Source organism: Anastrepha obliqua, chromosome 4 (assembly GCF_027943255.1).
Source record: "Anastrepha obliqua isolate idAnaObli1 chromosome 4, idAnaObli1_1.0, whole genome shotgun sequence".
Lineage (NCBI taxonomy): Eukaryota > Metazoa > Arthropoda > Insecta > Diptera > Tephritidae > Anastrepha > Anastrepha obliqua.
This window is the reverse complement of record NC_072895.1, coordinates 60,210,261-60,230,520: the sequence shown is the minus strand read 5'-3', so window position 1 is coordinate 60,230,520 and position 20,260 is coordinate 60,210,261. Positions and strand designations below refer to the sequence as shown.

General features: G+C 35.9%; 1 protein-coding gene across 2 annotated transcripts; it reads left to right on the top strand.

The window, feature by feature from the left end:
• The first annotated feature begins 15,957 nt into the window (after nucleotides 1-15,957).
• LOC129245742 (golgin subfamily A member 6-like protein 25) lies at nucleotides 15,958-19,843 on the top strand. 2 transcript variants are annotated; one of them, XM_054884090.1, is made up of 4 exons: nucleotides 15,958-16,044; nucleotides 18,707-19,030; nucleotides 19,079-19,390; nucleotides 19,436-19,843. In XM_054884090.1, exons 1-4 carry the CDS (start codon nucleotides 16,024-16,026, stop codon nucleotides 19,763-19,765), a joined length of 987 nt encoding a protein of 328 aa, XP_054740065.1. In that variant the 5' UTR covers nucleotides 15,958-16,023; the 3' UTR covers nucleotides 19,766-19,843. The 2 variants fall into 2 exon arrangements, with proteins under 2 accessions (XP_054740065.1, XP_054740064.1); XM_054884089.1 differs by having other exon boundaries at nucleotides 18,707-19,843.
• The last annotated feature ends 417 nt before the right edge of the window (nucleotides 19,844-20,260 follow it).

The window sequence follows — 20,260 nt, the reverse complement described above, 5'->3', positions numbered from 1 at the left end:
ATTTCACAGGTATTCAAACACTCGTCCCATCCAGTGGTTGTTCAGACGGCAACGATGTACGAGTAACACATAAACTGCGTTGATTTTTTTATATCACCAGTACAACCTCAGTTGTTTTGTAAACAAACTGCTGGCACATCCCATTATAGGTTATTTTTGTTCTTGTTATTGTTTTGGTAGCTGCATAAACATTTCCCATGCATATAAGGGGAAAGCTGTTGGAGTGACGTAACGTAGAACCGATTGTCGTGTGAACGATTATCTTCTACATCAGCAAATCTGCTGATTCTTTCAAAATCGCTCAGAGGCAGTAAGCGGTCTGAAATTGGCCACAACTCTGCATTCTGTACATCGTGTTTGATACCATAAAACATCCTCACCTACTCAATTTGCCTTCTCGTAAACCGACAGGAAAAGTGTGAAAAGTTGTATGTTATCGTAAGACTTCAGTTTTAGTCTAATTTAACTTTTATCCTTATGTTCCATTCTTCAAGTAATATAACGGCACTTTCTTTATGCTCGAAGTATTTATACAACCACTACAACTTCATTATGGGGTTAGGGGTAGTTAGAGGCTCGAAAAAATTTGATTTTCAATAATTTTTTTGCTAGTCAATGGCTTTATTTTACAAAAATAAAACCATAGCATTAATACATCATGTTTTGACTTGACTTTAGCAAAATTTTCAGAAAAAGATATTAATAATTGTAAAAGTTATCGCTGTTTGTGTGGAGCCCGTTTCTCCAAAAGTCCCTTGCGGTGATCATGAGAAGTCCTTGGAGATTCAGCTAAAATCAATTGGACAAACTAATTTATCAGTTTTATTAATAGATAATCTTGTACCTGATCGCAGCTTTTTTCAAAATTAACAATATGGTGGATTCAGGAAATACTTTTCAGATTTTCGAGAAAAAAACGACAATTAATTGCTTAAAAAAATCGAAATTTTGAAAAAAATCCTTCTATCAGGCACAAATTTTTTATGTTTTTCAAAAACACTATAAAGTTTATTGAAATCTACAAAGCGTTTTTTAAGTTGTAGTGATCACCAGCTCAAAAAACATAGTTTTGAGAAACACGCATTTAAAGTTTTGATATCGGCGCCTGAGCGCCCTTTGTTAATTGTTGAATAGCTAATAAAATGTAAAAAATCCAATTTTTTGAAAATTCTGGCTACCCCTAACCCCTTATATCGAGAATTCATTGCTCGGAATTTTTGGAAAAACTTTAATTCAAAATTGTTTGTATTGTTTTTTCAATACAAATTATCACAAAATTACTTCGCTATTTTGTGATAAAGTGAAAATTATGTCAAGATTTCCATAGAAAATAAAGCATACACAGCTCTGAAGTGTATCAAAACAGACTTTATAAAGGATCTCGGTCCAGCAGTGGTCTTAAATCACCACAAGTTCACCAGTTCGTTACCAGTAGTTTTCTCTGCTGGAATAACAACTATTGTATGTTTGTAAACACTTACACTTTTGTATGCATGCATGTATGTGTGCAAGTTTACATACACTCCATTGAACGTCCTTCAAGTACACCGCTGAACGCACCTCTGAGCAGTGCAAAATTCGTTACAAAAGCACGTTGACGACAACATAAGCTGAGCATAATAAAGAAGCCAATGTTGTTAGCAAAACAAAATAAAAGAAAAACCAGAAGAAATAAAAAATTCAAGTTATACAAAATATTTCTGAAATGCAAACAAATAAAAGTAAGTGTCCGCAAAAGTTGAAAACCAAACCAAAACAAAAAACGGTCACTGAAATCAAAAGCATTCCTGCAGTAATTATGGCATAACTGCAAACGTAAGCAAAATAAAACAGCTGCAGCCGTCGTTGAAAAAAGGAAACAACATAAAACCAAAATTGCAGTTGCATCCGCAAAATAAATAATAAACTAACAGTCAAAATAAAAGAACAACAAAAACTTAGTTGTTATTTTTCGAGTGATCTCTCGAAAATTGACTAAACGGACAGCCGAAGTGCCGTCGTCAATCGAGCAAATATTATATTTATTTTTTCATATATTTAGTTATTAAATATTATGGTAGTTCGAGGTCGCGTTGCGGATGATAAGGTGATTTTTCGAAATGAAAACACACGACTGAAAACGTTGGCCGAAGAAGCTGAGCGTACTTGTGATTTGTTTACTGTCCTGTGTCCAATGTTGCCGTTTATATTTAGTATAAGCTTCCCATAAAAACCAGAGAGTGTGGGATAACATTATGAACTAAAAGAGGAAGAAAAACTCGAGTAGGAGAAAGAAAAGAAGAAAAAGTATAAGGAAAGCGAAAAAGATGTTCGAGCAGTGATCATTATAATTTTGAATGGCAAACTACTTCGTGCCGATAAAAAAATACTAAAGTGACTAATAATATCTCTCCAGTTGTAATTTTTAAGAGGCAACCAAGTTGCCCAAGAAATATCACCAATTACGCCTAGGTTAGCCTAAGAGCGTCCTCTGCCACTTTCGTTCGACATATCGCTGAAAGGCTTTGTAATCTCGCGTTTAGTTTAGCGTTTGTTGAGCTGACGTACGGCACACTCGCCCAAGCGTATACTGCAGGTAGCTAAAGAGGTACACACATTGCCTCCGAGATCTCTCCAAGGACACCCTAACCAGTCAGCTAATCAGGTTTGCAAGCTCCTGCAATCCATATAAATTTGAGAAGGTATTTACATAATATGCATTTAGATCCAATCGAAAGCTAAGTGAGATATTTCGAGTGCACTATCAGTGTGTGTAGTACCTTAGCTCTTGACTATATATGTATATGTCTATATATGTATGTGTTTGACGGAGCTGGCTATTTGTGGTGTGCGTCTTGATGTTGTTCCACAAATGGAGGGACCTACAGTTTTTAGCCAACTCCGAACGGCAGACATTTTTTATGAAGAGCTTTTTCATCGCAGAAATACACTCGGAAGTTTGACATTGCCTGCCGAGGGGCGATCGCTATTAGAAAAAACTTTTTCTTCTCGTTGTGTTTTACGGGGATTCGAATCTACGTCTTCCGAATGGTAGTCAAGCATCAACCCATTCGCCTACGACTGTCGCTGACCGACTAGCTTCCGGAATAAATGTTGACCTCATTAAAGGGTGCAAATTGCAGTCCACTTATGCCTATATTTCAGTTTATTTGGAAATACTTTCAACAGCCCTTTATTTACATTCTTCTATCTTCTCTATACTAGGCCATCTGGATCCAAATGTTACAACCCAGTACCAAAAGTGGTACCCAAGGGATATTTATCGTGGATCTAATTAAGTAATTACGTTAATAAATAAAAAACATTGGATGATTGTAGTAAATGGCTCAAAATTAATTATTAGTTTTCGAATAACTTTTTTGTAATAAGGGAAATAAAGATTTTATGTGATGGAAATCTTTATTTTGAGCTTTATGATCTCCTTTGCTTGTCTGTTTGTATACTGCAGCTGTCTGATTTAAGTGTCAAATATGATTGACGTACGATGCCATTTGCAAAAATTATAAATCTTCCGATATTGTAATTAATATAATTTTAATTGTCCCGTTATTCACTAGATAGTTTATTGATGGTATGAAAAATGATTGGCCCTTGTAGATGATACTTCTGTTAGTGAAACAGCGAGTCGTGAATGGTTACACCACAAAAATGATGACTTCGTCGTAAAAAGAGGCCAGGATACAGGAATATAATTTAATGCGAAACATTTTTTAGTAATCCCATCCATAGAATTTTTTTAATTATTGTATTTTTTTTTAATATGTTTAACCACATACTCTTTGCATAACTATTTAACCCGAAATTCTAGTTTGTTAGCTTTAACTCTATCTACAAAAGAAGTGGCTAGCCAGGCGCCCATTAAATGATATTAGTGTCGCATTCAAGGTCACCCTTCCCAGGTACCGAGATATTGAGGACAATTCTAAAGCCGATGAGCTAGTCAGGGAAGGTACTACTGTTCAACTGCTCAGTGATAGAAGCACCATTAGGATATCTATGGCCACGAACAAATTAATAATTAGGAATAACATTATCCAAGAGGTCAAACAGCTAGGCTACTATGGCCGCAAAGAAGCAAGAAAAAGACAAAGGAATTGCTTAGTCTCTCAAGAAATGATATCTCGAAGGTCGTGGCTTGTTTAACCGGACTTTGGCAATTTGGGATACATTTCTTGAGACTGGCGTTTTCTCTCATGAATATTGTAGAAGTTGTAGAGATGAGGCAGGTGAAGAAATGGTTGAGCACTTCCTTTGGAATTGTGCAGCTTAAGCTAAAATCAGAGCAGGTTGTCTAGGGAAATATTTCTTCAATTCTCTTATGAAAATGTCTGGCGGGGGGATGGGACCAATCCTGTGATTCATAAGAGCGAAAAAATGGTTCCACGAAGAAAAATAAATTAGGTTCCCATGACTCACAGTGATATCACAACAGACCTGTAGGGTCCAAGTTATTTATAGTGGGTCTGCTATTACCATAACATAACCTAACTTAGCTTTAACTCGAAAAAAGGCTATGGATGTGAACAGTTCGTCTGATAACTGGTTTCTATGAAAAAAAAACATAGTTAGCTAATGTTTTTATATTAAAGATTTATGTGAGGATTTTGTTTCCAAAAGAATTATTTCATTAAAAATATTTTTAATACATGAATGTCTTGAAATTGTTTTATTGAAGCTACCTTACTTCTCTGCTCGTGCTCTGCGCGAACTTGTTTAAATATGTGTGTACGTCCATATGAAACCTATTCTGCAGCCTCAGAGTTTCATTACATAAAAGAACTGAGAAGCTGCAAAATGTGGAATAAAACGTGTGAATAAAAAAGAATGATAGACTACAAGGTTTGGCCATCCGGAGCAAAATTGTGGGAGTAACTTTGACAGTCACGTCATCGGGTATAAATATATTTAAAAATATTCCAATTTTTGAATACAATATAAAAAGTGGGTAACAAAAACAAATTTATAAAACAGCAAACAAATGAATAAACACCACTTTTAGTTTTTTATAGCTTAGAAAATCTTTTTTGTTGTTAATTTCAGTTATTTTTGGCCCCATATTTCTGGCAGACCGATAATTCGTCTGTCATTGGCCCATGGGTTGATAGTACTACCAAGTACTCAAACGAGTTCCTAAGCGCACTCTTCCATAAAATGAGAGATTTTCGCACTAGTTATCTATGATCCGACTACGGAGACAACGAAGTAACATGACCAATGGCTGCGGTGATTTTTGCTTGTATCACTAACACACTCTTAGTTTTGTCGTAAACAAACAGTCGCGTACATTTCTTTCTACATCAGCAAATCTGTCGACGCCTTCAAATTTGCTGAAATTTGCCGCTTAACGGTCTGATGTTGTCCACACCTCCTGGTTTATTTTCACCATGAACGAAACCAATCTGAAACGCAGGAATGATAGAGTACAAGACTGTGCCCATTACAGAGGGGCAACATCACAGTGGGACCGATCCGTGAGAGAAATATGAAAATGTAAGAGTGAAAGAAGAAGAAGAAGAAATTACACAAACAGCACACGAATAAATTGCTCAAGTGTACTCTTACAGTCACAGCGATTCTGTCAAATTCACTTAGAACGGAATAGCGGCACGAGATGAGCGCCACTTCTGTATTCTTTACATGGTATCTGAAATGTTTCAGCGGTGGAATCCATTTCAATTTTTTTTACATTTCCTGGTTATGCGACAGAAATTCTAAAATGAATGCATGGATTTCATATATTGACTTTACGCACCTTCAACCGATTGCAGAAATTTATACTTAATGGCAATTCACAAGCAGACACAAAGTTTTCTTTATTTTTATTAATTGTTTGTAATTTTTTTTAGATATGTAGTTGAACACTGGTTTATAAAGAGGTATGTGTTTGGATACTGCCTTTTCACCTTACAACCCATACAAAGAAGATGATTGCATTAAGATGCAACCACTTCACAGGCGTTACATTGGAAATGTTGCATGTCTGCATTTCCTTGTTCGCATAACCAATAAACCGCGTTCATAGCCAACGGCAGCGTCACAACTGCCAATGCGACACATCATTTATTGTTGTTGGCTACCTACCCCCGCTGACTCATTTTTCTTTTTTTACGCTCTTCTTCTTTTTCCCACAGTTGTCGCGGTTCGTGCCTGCACTCTGCTGTTGGCGATGATTGTTGCGCAACATTTTTCTCATAAATGACCGAAAATTTATATTGAGACAGCAAAATGAAATTGGTATGCTGGATCGATTTGTTTTGATTGCAGCGCCCACGTGACTTTTGGCAGACATTAAGGTCAAGAGACAATGTTTTTAACAATTTTCAGGGACTTTTTGTTTGTTTGTTGGAAAATCAAAATTGTATACATACATGTTGCATGTGCATTCAGGGAAATAATTTTCGTAACGGAGTGGTGTATATTTTAAGTGAGTAATACGTTTATGAAGCAATGATGTAAGGGACATTATCAATAAATGTTTTGTTTTTAATATGTTTTTGGTAAGACGTAAGCCAAAATGTGGATAAAATATTGATATACAAGTTGGTATATTTAGTGTATGTTATTTGAATTATCGAGTTTTGGACATCGGCAGCTAAAATTACATTCGGCACATAGCATGCGCTACCACAACATTTAAGCCTCTGCTAATGTCACATAAATGTTGATAACAGACTTTTTATCAGTACATACACCGCTTTTCAAATATCTGTTGAAATGTAACTTTACATACAAGGATGTGGATTATCTTGTTGAAACGTTTCAGATTGTTTTTGTCCATCAAGCTCTTCTCATCAGATCAAGACTCAATTGAAAATTCCTCCTAGCCACAAGACTCAATAAATTAATATAAAGTAGTTAATCCGAACCGCAGCTAACAGTTCCGCTATCCTCGCTTCCGACACTCTCTGTAAACTAATCAATTTGGTTAACATAATATGGTAGCCGTTCTGTTAACCTAATTGATTAGCCAGCCGTGGAGTTCAATTGAATAAAAGTGTATTTGAGTTTAATGACAAAGTCTATTCTTTTCAAAATAAAACATGTCATTGAAAAATACTTACGGGTCTTATATAAGGTTGTCAGAAAAGTCTTGCGGTATTTTTATTGAATTTTCAATTGTTCATAAAATTGGTTATAATAATGCGATTTAAGTCAAATATGCGCCGTTTTGTTCGATGACGAGTTCCCAACGATATGCCAATTTCATAATGCCCCTCTTATAGAAGCTCGCTTCCCTCTGTTGATCAAAGATGGCCTCTTCTGCATGAGTGCTGCATTCAAGCGGTCCAGTTGTTGACAGTACATGTCCGAATTGAGCGTTTGGCCATAGGGGAGCAGCTCATAGTGGATGGTTCCCTGCCAATCCCACCAAACACCAAAGAACCTTCCTGGCCGTCAATCCAGGCTTGGCCACCGTCTGAGCTGAATTTATAGCTGAATAGCCGGTCTGTCTTTATTATTCATTCATTTTTTATAAATATAATTTCGTGTAACTCTACAGGAATTTAGGGGTGAAAACAGTGCCATATTTTACTTACCATTTTTGCATGGCGGAATAAATTTTAACACATGTGGACAAATGTACTTATTTCATTTTATTTTATTTTAAAAAACGTGTAGAGAAATCAAAATTACTGATAACGAATAACGTATCAAAAAATTTGCAGTAACAGTTCAGTTATCAAAAAGACTTGGAGAGAGACTTTGTTGTTGTTAATGTTGTAGCAGCATAAACATTCCTCATACATGCATGGGTAATGCTGCTGGAGTGACAGTCCTTGACCGGATATAAACCCATGTCGTTTTGGTAACGTGGAACCGACTGTCGTGGGAGCGTATTTCTTTTTTCCTTCGACATAACAGGTAATCTGCTAGGATTTTTTTCAAGCTTTCAACTAATAGAGAACTTTTTGTTCAAATAGATGCACTGAAATCACAAACATAAATAAAGCTTGGTCAGGCATACGCAAGGAACATATCTAGGTCTACTTCTCTCATTACTATTTATTAATGATCTGCCCAAACAATTCAGATTGCCTTATGTATGCAGACGATATAAAGTTATTTTTTAAAATTCACATTACCACAGATTCCATTGATCTCGAATGTGATCTGAACAATTGCATTGATGATGTTCTTCAAATAGTTTGCACTTGAATGTTAATAAATGCTGTGTCGTGGGTCTTGCTAAAAAATCCAAAACAGTAATTTTTGATTATGCATTAAATGGTCATAGGCCTTCACTATGTTCGGTTATCTAGTACAAGATTATACAGTTTCTGCTGTGATGAAGAGGAGTATATGGAACTCTTAATCACGAACTGTGAGGCATTAGGCCACAGGTGGCACAGAATACTGGGTTCGTACCTACTAAAGGGGGAAGACCTACAATTGCTACCTCCTAAGGAGCCGATTCGATCCCTCACTATACTAAATAATTAAAATTAAGTAATTAAGGGTGCAGAATAGATCAATCTGGTCACAGTGCATAAAGACCTTTGCCTTACCCCTACAACCATTACCATGTTCGGTTTCATACGTAGGAATATGCTGACTTTATTGATTCGTTAACGCTCAAAGCGCTGAATCTATGCTTAGTGCGTAGTTACTTCGACTACTGTGGCATAATCTGAAATCTGTATTATCAAATATTTAAGTACACTAATAAAATTCTTAATGTTCAATGGATTTCTACAAAAATTGATTTGCGTACTTCATCACGGTCATATGACCTCTCAAGCTATGTATTGGTATGCGTAAATTGCTCTGTTTGCATAGTCTGCTGCACTGTTCGTAATCTACTGCAAATTAAAAATAAATCGGGTTTCCTTGGAAATGTACACACGACGAATTATGGATTTACTGAGCCACTCACGAGATGCATCCGCAAATGCAATAATTATGCTAAAGATCTAAACTTTAGCTTAGAACTAAGTAGTTTTAATTTAAATTTTTTAAAAATTTTTAACTAATGTTTAGTCCGTTAGAGCAATCGGTAGACAGTAAATAAATAGATATAAAAATAAAAATAAATTATTTGCATATAATTGCTTCCAATTGATTATTTTGTCTAATGTAATTTTTTACCAGAGTTATTATTATTATTATTTTGAATAAATGTTCCGCTTCCAGCTTTTTGTCTTGCCCATTTACGTGGACAGTTTAGTACTTTTTGAGTGTCTCCTTCTGTAGTCAATACTAAAAAAAATGTATGAACGATTTCGATGCCCAAAAAACTGTACAAAATAATAACAGTAGAATTTAGAGTTTACTAATAATTATTTACACAGCAATCAATGTGCTAAGAACATACGAGGGGGTTCAATAAGTGCCCATGTTAGAAATTAAGATCCCATTTTTTTATTTTTTCAACATTGGTTTTTTTTTGTTTTTTTCAACATAGCCCCCTTTTAGAAAGATATACTTCTCCCAATGCTCCGGCCATTTTTTAACCCGTCCGAAAAATGGGAATTGTCGAACTCTCCAAAAAACGCCTCTGTCTCGGCGATGACTTCCTAAGGTTGCGGCAGCAATTCATAACGCAATTCATGCAGTTTGGTGGCGACAACTCCGGAGACGAAATTCGTCTTACTCGAATAGCTATCAAATCCAAACTAACCTATCAATCAGTCTGAAATTTGTTTTATCGTCGTTTGATAGATGACAGTACACGATGCTAACACCAACTTCCCTCAGGAACGCCCTCTATCTTCAAACACGGGTACTTATTGAATCGCCCTCGTATAATTTATGATATCTATATTACGAAATTTTGGAAATCATCAATACCTCATTGAAAATATGATGGAAGTCTTCCATAGGGGACTGCAATATGGTCTGCTTACTTCATCTATCCAACAAGTGTACTTTTGCGTTGATAACATTTTCTAGTGGTACATAACGTTAAAAGTGCTCTGCAAATACTCTTGAAAGTAGTACCAAAAGGTTTGGCAAGAGGCAGGTTGCATATGCAAGCCTCTTGCCTATATATGTATGTATTTACAATAAACAAGCCTTTATGTTCACTTTTCGCATTTGAAAATTGTTTGTAAATGCTACCCAAATCCGTAGCTCCACAACTCATCCTTCGCACGTTACCTATCTCCACACGTATTATTCACCAGCAACGGTGCTGTTGTTTTTGCTCGCTAGCGCATTACGCCTGAACCTATTACGTGTTCACCTAAATTTCAATTAACAAAGCAAAAAAAAAACATTTAAAATTACGAATACTAAAAGTAAATAAATATAAAAACTCACCTGCAAAATGTTGAAATGAAAAACAGAAAACATCATCAAAAACCATTAAAATAGAAATGAGGCACAAAAATTAAAAATCGTATGGGCGAAACAATAGGAGGTGAAGAGAAACAGTTAAAAACTACAACAAAACTGAAACGTATCGCAATAAAGACTTTACAGATTACTAACCTCTATTTTTATTTCCTCGGTCAACCTACATTTAGCAGCTGCTTTTGGTATCTATGCATGCGTCATGTCTGCTGTTGCGATCGTCTCACCCCGCAGAGGTCGTTTGCAAATGAGAGAAATTTCACTCTCAGTCAGAATTGGAAAAATGGAAACTGGAAATATACGAAATATCAGTTGGTGAAAGAAAGAAATAAACAATAAGAATCTATGAAGACAATTAAAAATCGCTTGTGAAGAAAAGGATAAAAATTTACTGATTCAGAGAAGAAAAAAGCAGAAAAAGAAAAAAATTAATACTAAAATACAAGTAAAAAAAAGTACTTGCATAATGAAAAACCTGCAACCACCAACAATTTTCTTGCTTTAGCGCACACGAAGCTCCGGTGCGTTTGACTACTTGCAGTGCAATTGATATTTTTTCGCAAACGGCTTAATAAGCACCACATTCACATTTATTTTCATTTTACTATACTCACTTTTACAAAATTTATCACCTTACATTAATTTTTATTAAGAGTTTTGATTACCTACTTCGTAATTTAATTGGCTCCTACTGACGATTCATTTTTATTCGAAAATTTTTACTAAGTTTATAAAAACATACTTTGTGTTTTGGAATTTCGAAGCTGATTCGGCTTTAATGCGATTATAAAAGTAGTTGATTGCGTGGTATGCATTGATCTTGGGGTTTTTCAATCGCAAGTTCGTTGCTTAAGTCTTTTGTTTACGCTACCAAACTCAGTGCCCCTCAGCAGAGTTCAATGGGCACACAATTACAAGGCATTTTTTCTTTATAAATGGTAAAGTAGGGCAATGACATTGCATTATAATAAGAAATAAATTCGAGAAATATTCATTTAAGATTTAAACTGTATATGCTTATGTACTTGTATCATATTTGGAATTATTAAAGTTATGCGAAAGTAAGTAAGATATCCGTAATATTTGTAGGGATGACTGACCTCATAAGTTAGTAGGTGTTTGAGCATTCAAAAAATTATGCAAATGAAATAAAATATTAATATGCATGAAATTTCAGATTAGCAAAACATTGGCTGGGCACGAAGACTGCCACAATCACTTTAAATCAATATATAATGTCACATGGAAATTACCAGGCTTCAATGATCTCTTTGAACAAATCTTTAGTTGAAACGATATTCTCTGGATAGAACTGGCAGCTTAGGCTTACTCTACTGACTTTATTGAAATTATTTCTACACAAGGCTCAGGAAAAAACAGCATGGCAAGGGAAGTGTATTTACTATTTACATTTATTTACGTGAAATATAATTATAATTATGATTATATTACACAATTAAGGCAACTAACATTTAGACCATTGGCCTTATTAGTCAATCATAGTGAGATTATTCCTGATAAATTCTCTGTAATAATCTCCTTCACCTTGCCTAACACCATCTAAATAAAACTAAAAACTTCTCAGGGCATAATGCTGGACAAAATGACTTAGATTAAACGATGGCACATATTGATATCGATAGGCTATTGGGAGGCATGCAGCTAGACAAGAACTCAGTGGATACTATAATATGGTATAAGGTATGCTGATGATGTGGTACTGTGGAGAAAGAAAGGGCAGTTAAGCATAAATATATTTATGTAAAGCATTCTTTTGTTTTTTGTTTTGTTTTTTTTGGCGGTGAGATTGGGTTAAAAATGCCTTCGCACCATATAGTAACCACTAAAAATACCTCTCCTCTTCTCTTGGACTTTTCCCTCCACCCCGGGACTGCTTTCACATTACTTCGAGGTAGAGGGCCAAGACGGCTTTTATTCTACCCACTTTTTTTGATATGGTATTAGCCTCGCTGTCCATCTACCATACCGTTCAGAGTTCCATCTTGCCTGCCAAAGTGTGAGCGTTTGAACTCTAAGCGTGGTACTGGGATTCCTATGTTGTTTGCCTCCCATCTCCGTTTGCGCTCTTATGCTAGAATATCTATAGGGATGGTTCCGCTGATAACTAACACCGCTGCTTCAGATACTGTTCTGTATGACGAAGCCACTCTGAGAGCGCAGGTGCGTTGCACAGATTGCAGAGTTTTCCGCCAGCATTGCACCCTTAGCGAATCTGCCCATATTTCGCATCATTCCCATTGTAATCTTCCAGGACCCTCCAGTCTTTAGTAAAGGGGCCTATGCTTTCCGATGCTAGGGTTATGTCGGGTATTGTGCCTTCGCAACCTGGCTTTCGGTACGTAGTCGTTCCTGTGTTGAGCGCCACTAAACCTAGTCTGGCTGCCATGTCCAGCACTCATCTACCTCTTGAGTTCGTTGTCGGCGAGCCCCATTCGGTTGCTTTTGAGTTGAAGTATCCCGATATTATTAATCGTCCCTCTAAACTAAGGTCTTTGTCTTCAATACTTTCCAGTTACCAGGTGAATTCACCTATATTGTCGTTCGTTGTAAGATAACAGCTTATCATTGTGAATTGGCTGTTTTGAACGTAGACGAAACCATCGCCTGATCCTTTCGCGGTTATTACGAAATTTGTGCCCCTAGGCAGCCAGATGGCGGCAGTTCCCGACTCGTCTTCGATCCATGCTTTCTCGGATTGAGCATATTCTTCGCTTAGCAATACTGCTTGAACTCCTCTTTCTAAGACCATCTGCTCCATTAGCAGGTCTGCATTTTTACTCCTGTGCATGTTTGCTTGAAATATATCATATCTTCGGTGCACTCTTTCATTTTGTGCCCAGCTTCTCCACATCGGATGCATATACCTTTTCCGCTTCTGTCTGGTCCTTTGCAGTTTGATTGAATGTGTCCGACACCGAAGCACCGGTAGCACCGCTTCAGAGATGTGCTAGCTCTCATCCTTGCACTAACCCATCCGACTTCCTTCTTCTCCGTGACGGCATGTAAAGCATTAGTCTCTTTTGTTTTTATACCATAAGGCGAGGCTATCCTCAATATGCGCAACCACAGGGGATGCTATTTTCTAATAAAGTTCCAAAAGTTGGACATTTCCATCGCTTATGACTTACAAATACATAAATACAGTGCTCCTAAGATTGGACAAAAATTTCTTTGATAATTCTTTGAGAATTTACCAGAGATGTTTACCATAGATTAACTTTAATAAATCAAAAAAAAAAATTGGTCAGAAATTGGATGTGATTAATAGGGTTAGATGATACCGCATTGATCAGCCGCCCTAATTGCCACGGTTCGTACTAATCTACCTTCCCCTTCATATGTACATGTATGTTTATGGAAAATATCAGTGCGTGGATACCATTCGAGTTCAAAATCCAATGTGTTGCAAAATGTTTTTACTAACAGCGGCCGCCTCTCGGCAGACATTGGCAAACTTCTGAATGTATTTCTGCCATGAAAAGAAGTCCTCGAAAAGAACTATCTGCCATTCGGAGGCGGCGGTTCACTGTTGTTGTGGAGCAACATCAAGATCCGCACAAAATATATTAGAGGAGAAGTCCGGCCAAACTATCAACAAAGAACGATGTAAGCGCCTATATATGTACATATATCTAAGACATATACTATATAATATGAAAAAAAATGGAAATATTTGGAACTATCTCTTTCAGCGCGACAATGAAATAAATAAAACTCTGGCACATGTTCTTTATTTCACATGTCATAAACTATGTATATAAAATATTATTAGTAATATTTTTTTTTATTTATACAAAAATGGTGGTGGTACGGCTTTTCTGTACAACAATACCTCTTTAATTTTAGGTTGAATTGTTTTTTTAAATTATGCTTCTAAATAGTATCAAAAGTATAGTGCGTCTTTTCTTTAAATAAAAATTAAAAAAACATATCTAAAAATTAGAAAAGATCTATGCAATATATCTATAAAACAAAAAAATATAATATATAAAATAGACCCGAACTTGCATGTAACTGTGAATATACAGTTAAAATTTCAAGCAAATCGGTTAAAATTTGTTCGGGTTACTTTGTTTCGAGAAAGACGCGCACAAAGTTGTTGGTTTCCGAGGAACTGCGTTATACATAAATTAAAATTCCAAAAAAAGTATTTAGACCTTTTTCATTTTTTCTGGTATTATCGCAGCTTTTCAACAAGAAATAATAAATTTTTGAAATTTCTGCAGTAGCCTAACTCATTAATGAGGCAATATATAGGCCTGACACACTTGTTTATATTATTCATGTAGATGTCAGTTAAAGTATTAACCTAATACACTATAAATTTAAGACAAATTTTTAAATTGGAAAATTGTCAAGCAAAACTCGTATTTATTGATTCAATTCAAATTACCTCAATAACACACGGAAGTATTTGGCTGAATTTGCTTATGCGAATAATTCTACAGCCGACGAAATTAGTTTAATAAAAGATTAAAAAATAAACGTTATATTAAAACAGGGAAAATAATGAATTGTCAAGAATTTTTAAATTACTCATAGATTTTTTATATTTTCACAAACTTGTCATTGAATATAATATTTCAACAGCTCGTTCTTATTCGCTTATCAACAGCCATGATCTTAACAAGTGCACATCGCCTGACGTTTACTTCAGCCAAACATTGCACTAACGACGACCTTCCTACTACTTGCTCCACGGCTAACCTCACCACTCTCGTTCATACCACATAACTTAACGCCTCATCACTTATCTCCTCTTAATCATCATATCAAATTGTGCTTGGCACTTCAAGTAAGGCATTTGCACTCGCCGAAGGTGCGCAGCTAACTGTGCAGAGTATAGTGCTTGAGCTGGTGTTAATGCCACCACATCAGCGGCAATGACAACAGCAATAGCGTGCGTGCAAGAAATTCCATCATCAACGCACAAACATACCAGCTGCTGCCTGAAGTAACAACACAAATTCAAATTTAACGAATTTACCGCCAGACGACTTGCATTCGTTAGTTGACTCTCACTTTTCGACTGCCGTCGATTGTGGATTTCATTCTCACTCTCAACTGATCCGAAGTGCAGCAGCGCTTTGCGTATAAGTGTGTTGAGTCAGCGATTCACTTTATTGTGGTTTGCATTTGCTGCTCTTAAGCGCTACCGAGTGTGTTGAATTCTCATTGAGTTCCACCAGCGTCGCAGCCAGCTGTTTTTGACTAAAAGAAATATTTTTGGGTATTTAATTATTGTTGTTTTTGCAATGCGTTTGCTAGCTGCGCGCCATTGTGGTAGGTTCGGACTAAGCGCAATTTTTGGTAATTGTTCAGTGATGCCTTTCTGGCTGACATTGGATTCATTTACGAATTGACCAGTAGCAGTAGCAGCGACGACACTACGGCGCTATCATAAGTTGAGTGAAGTGAAGCTTTTGTTACTACATTTTTTTTTTTGCGCTCATTCCACTACTGCTGCTGCTGTTGCTGCTGCTTGTGTTTGCAGTTGTTGCTCCGTTCGTTGCACAAAGTTGCCACCACAGTCTTCGTGCTGCTTTTGACGCCGCTTTTGGCGTTGATAAACAATTTTTGTTTTCCAAAATATAAATAGATGTGCAGCGGAGAAATGTGGGTAGTGTTTTTGAAAGACCTCAACGGAGGCACACATTCACTGGTGTTAAAAAGTTCTCGCCTTTAAACGCGACGCAAGGGGTTCAAGCGATGAGATCCCTAAATTTATTGGTGGGTGTTTTTATGTGACAAGCAAGAATAATTGCAAAAAAAATATTTCAAAATAATTTTATACAATTTATGTGACTGTTTAAAGAAAATTTAACGCAAATATAGTGAAATATATTTGTTGTGCTGCTTATTTAAAAATGAAATGCTACATATAATATACTTAAAGACAAACTCTACGATGTGAAAAAATTCGAAATAAACTCTCGGAATAAAACAAATTTGAATTAAATAAAAATATAAGAATTTTAAACCAACCGAAGCAAAAATAAGCAAATATAATAAAATATAATTTTGAAAAATACGGAAATCTTAAAAATTTTTACATGTAGCCCAAGGATTAAACATGCTGCGCGAATGCTCCTAAAATATTAAAGCATTTTACCAAAAAACTTATTTGCGGAAATAAATTACGTAACGCACTTTGAAGGATATAAGCTGAGTAAAGCTTACAATGAATCGACATTAAAGTCACGTAAAATTAGGATTTGTAGGACACGTGAACAAATAACTAATTTTTTAAAAATAAAGATTGGGGTATAAGTTTGGAAAAAAATTGTACGAAATTAAGTTTTAGGACACATCAACAGCAATTGACTGACAGAAAATTATATAATTTGAAAGCTCTTGCTATAAAATTAGTTTCTAGTAAATTCCTTTGCAAATAATTTAGACATCTTTTATGTTATTTATAGATCTTTTAAATTCACATTTTATATAAAAACTAGTCTCTGAGTTATTAGATTAAATAATAATCCTATTTTTACAATTTAAGAAATATTAAACGCTAGAACTAAATTCAAGTAAAAATATTTCATCAACTCATAAAATAGGGGTATTCACGACATCCATAAAATAAAGCTTTGCTATAAATAGCTGAGGGATTCCAAATCAAGTGATGCAAGTTTTTTGGATATTGTAATCAATTCTTCAAAAAATTTGTTCATTTATAGGCTGGAATATATTAAGAAGTAAACTGAAAGATTTTTGTAAAAAATTTAATAATTGGAGATTTATTGAATGCTGAAAAATTAAGTAGAGCTTTTAAAAGTGAAATGCCTTTTAAACATTTTTATATTTTAAAACATACTTAAAAAAAAAAATTGTTTTTGGAAAAAATTACTTATTCATTTTTTTTAATTTTTGTGAAATAATTTTTTTTGTAATTTTTGAAAAAACCTTCCTAAAATTGTTTCCTGTTGTTAATTAATGGCTGAGACTATGATCAGTAATCCCTGTTTTGCATTGGGATCCCCATAACTTTTCGAATAATGCTCAAATAAGTGCAGCAAACCAGTGAAAAATACCGGGTATCTGCTTACTAAGTACGTAGCGAGGCAGCAGTAGAGTATACATAAATAAATAGCACTGAGCACATACAAAAAAAAAAAACAATATTGCATTTGCCTATGTGATATAATAGAAAGCTCAACTTTGACCTAACTTCCACAGAAATTTAGTATAAATTCACAACATAAGGGCATTCACGATAACCGTAAAATAGTTTTTTGCTGTAACAGTACATTAATAAGGAAACTGTTATGAGTTTAAATTTTTTTTAAATGTGAAACCTCAATTTTGCCATTTAAATTTAGAAAACTATGTCATGGAATTAGGCTCTATATTGAAGAGTTAGACCAGTTTTTATAATATTTAAAGACCGCAACAATTTGTACTAAAAAATTCGTTAGCACCATCTCGGCGTATATGAAATAAATAACTCATTTGTTCTGGATTTAATAATGAAAATCTTATACATTTGAACAAATAAGAAAAATAAAATTTTGGTATTCATGGTAATCATAAAACAAATGTTCGAAGGAGCTGCATTTTGTAAACAGCTATTATGACTACTTTAACGTGACAAGTTTTGAGTTTAAATCGAGATGAAGAAGTAGCGTTACAAAAAATTGCCGTTTCAGGTCACTTATTTTTAAGATTATTTCTAACAGCCAGTGTGTAGTTTTGCTACAGATTTCAGCAGGTCTAAGCAACTGTCTATAAACAACCGATCCTACCAAATATAAAAATTTAAAATTTCAAGTCTACATATATTGCAAATTTTTTGAACTTCAATATGTTGCGCTAATAATTTTCGTAATACTTTGCACTGTCAATAATAATACGAAGCAAAATTTACTTTCTTATTCTTATTTTTCTTATTCTTACTTACTTCTATTTATACTGTTGAGTAGCGTTTTTTGGTTTCAATTCATATAGAACCCATTTTCTCTTTTGCGGTTGCACCTTTGGCCCTTAGAAAAGTGGATAAGCTTATAAGCTACCTTCAAACGCTCAACAAAAGTGAAGTGAATCTTAGACCTTTATTGCCTCCAATTTAAGGCTTTCAAATTTGTTTTTGCCGGTATAAACTCACGCTCTTTGACACTTGCATCAAAATGAATATATTTTCATTGTCGCAACCAGCTTTCCGCTTCACTTTGCTTCAAACAAGATAAGAAACAAACGAATCCTTGGAAATTGAACTCACTTCCCACATAGGCCTAAGGACTTAATTAAAAAATGAAGTTATTTACATCAATGCCATCAAAACGTACTAACAACGCCCTCTGTTGCTACAATTTTTAACTAATTTATATACTCAAAAATAAACATACATACACGTATATTACTACTATACCTAATTTTCCAATATCTCTTACAGCTTCTAGGCGCCAGCTGCGCGCTTATCGTAAGCCTCACATTTGCCCACCCGCCCGAGGGTGTGTGGAAGAAGAAACTCACTTGGAAGGAAGACTGGGTGCAGGTGTGGAAGACGGTGAAGAAGGAGGCCTGGGAAACGAAATGGAAGAAAATACAGGTGCCCATTTGGAAAGAGGTACAAGTGCCCATTTGGAAGGAGGTGCAAGTGCCCGATTGGAAGATTGTCAAGAAGCCGCACGTTGAGGAGCGTGAAGTGCCCGCCTGGAAGGAAGAAAAAGTGCCCGAATGGAAGAAGATAACAAAACCGGTGTGGAAAGAGATACAAGTGCCGGTATGGCGTGAAATTCAAGTGCCCGTATGGAAAGAAATCCAGGTGCCAGTATGGCGTGAAGTGAAAGTACCCGTGTGGAAGGAGATACAAGTACCGATCTGGCGTGACATACAAGTGCCAGTGTGGCGTGAAGTGCAAGTACCCGAATGGAAGCAGATGTTCGTGCCGGAGTGGGTGAAAATGGGTATACCTGGTGAGAAGTATCTGGGCAAAGATCACGAAGGTTGGGAATACACCAGTCACGATTTATGGCGTAAGAAGCTCATCTGGAAGCCAGTATGGAAGAAAGTGTGGCGCACTGAAAAGAAACAAGAATGGAAAACCGAAAAGAAGCAGGAATGGAAGACCGAGAAGGTGCAAGAGTGGAAGATCGAAAAGAAGCAAGAATGGGAAACGAAGAAAGTGCAAGAATGGAAGACCGAGAAACAGCAAGCATGGAAACCGGATAAGAAGCTGGAATGGAAAATCGAATGGGTGCAAATTTGGAAACCAGTAAAGAAACAAATCTGGGTGAAGGAGAAGCGTGAAACCTGGGTAGAGGAAAAGGTGCAAATCTGGCGCACAGAAAAGAAGCAAGCGTGGGCAACCGAGAAGAAGCAGGCGTGGAAAGATGAATGGAAATCCATACAGGTGCCCGTATGGAAGGAGGTGAAAGTACAGGAATGGAAGCGTGTGTGGAAGCCAGTGTGGGAGAAAGTGTGGGTACCAGCCAGTCATGGATGGGATTGAGCGCGTTACTGCGATACCTAAACCCTCGAATTGTTCATAAGCAAAGGCGAAATGCATGAAAGCACACACACACATACAAACAAAAAGGCTGCCACGAATATAGAGAAGAATGAGGAGAGGAGTTACGCGGGCTAACAAAAACTGACTGATTTAATGAAACATAAGCAAACTTTATGTACTAGCAAATGTATCAGCTTTTCCAGCTCCTTTAGCTGGAGCATATGGATTTCGTGATTAGCGGATAGTAAATTTGGTGCAAACGCTTCATTCTTCCCACTGGTTAATGTGCTTTCATCCATCCTCAAGCCGCAACGCTCCTTCTCTATTCTTTTGTATAAATATAAATGTATAAATGTACAGTTGTATGAAGACGCCAGCACCTTAATTTCGCGCGCTCTTTTTGCACCACTCTACTTAGTTTAAAAACATTTTTTTTTTTTTCTTAAATTTTTTAAATTATTTTCCATCACTTTTCTATTAACATAATTTCTAAAC

Coding starts and splice junctions, on each gene's coding strand:
- LOC129245742 (XM_054884089.1), top strand. CDS start 16,024: ATGAGATCCCTAAATTTATTG. Junction 16,045..18,706: donor TGAGATCCCTAAATTTATTG/GTGGGTGTTTTT, acceptor TATCTCTTACAG/CTTCTAGGCGCCAGCTGCGC.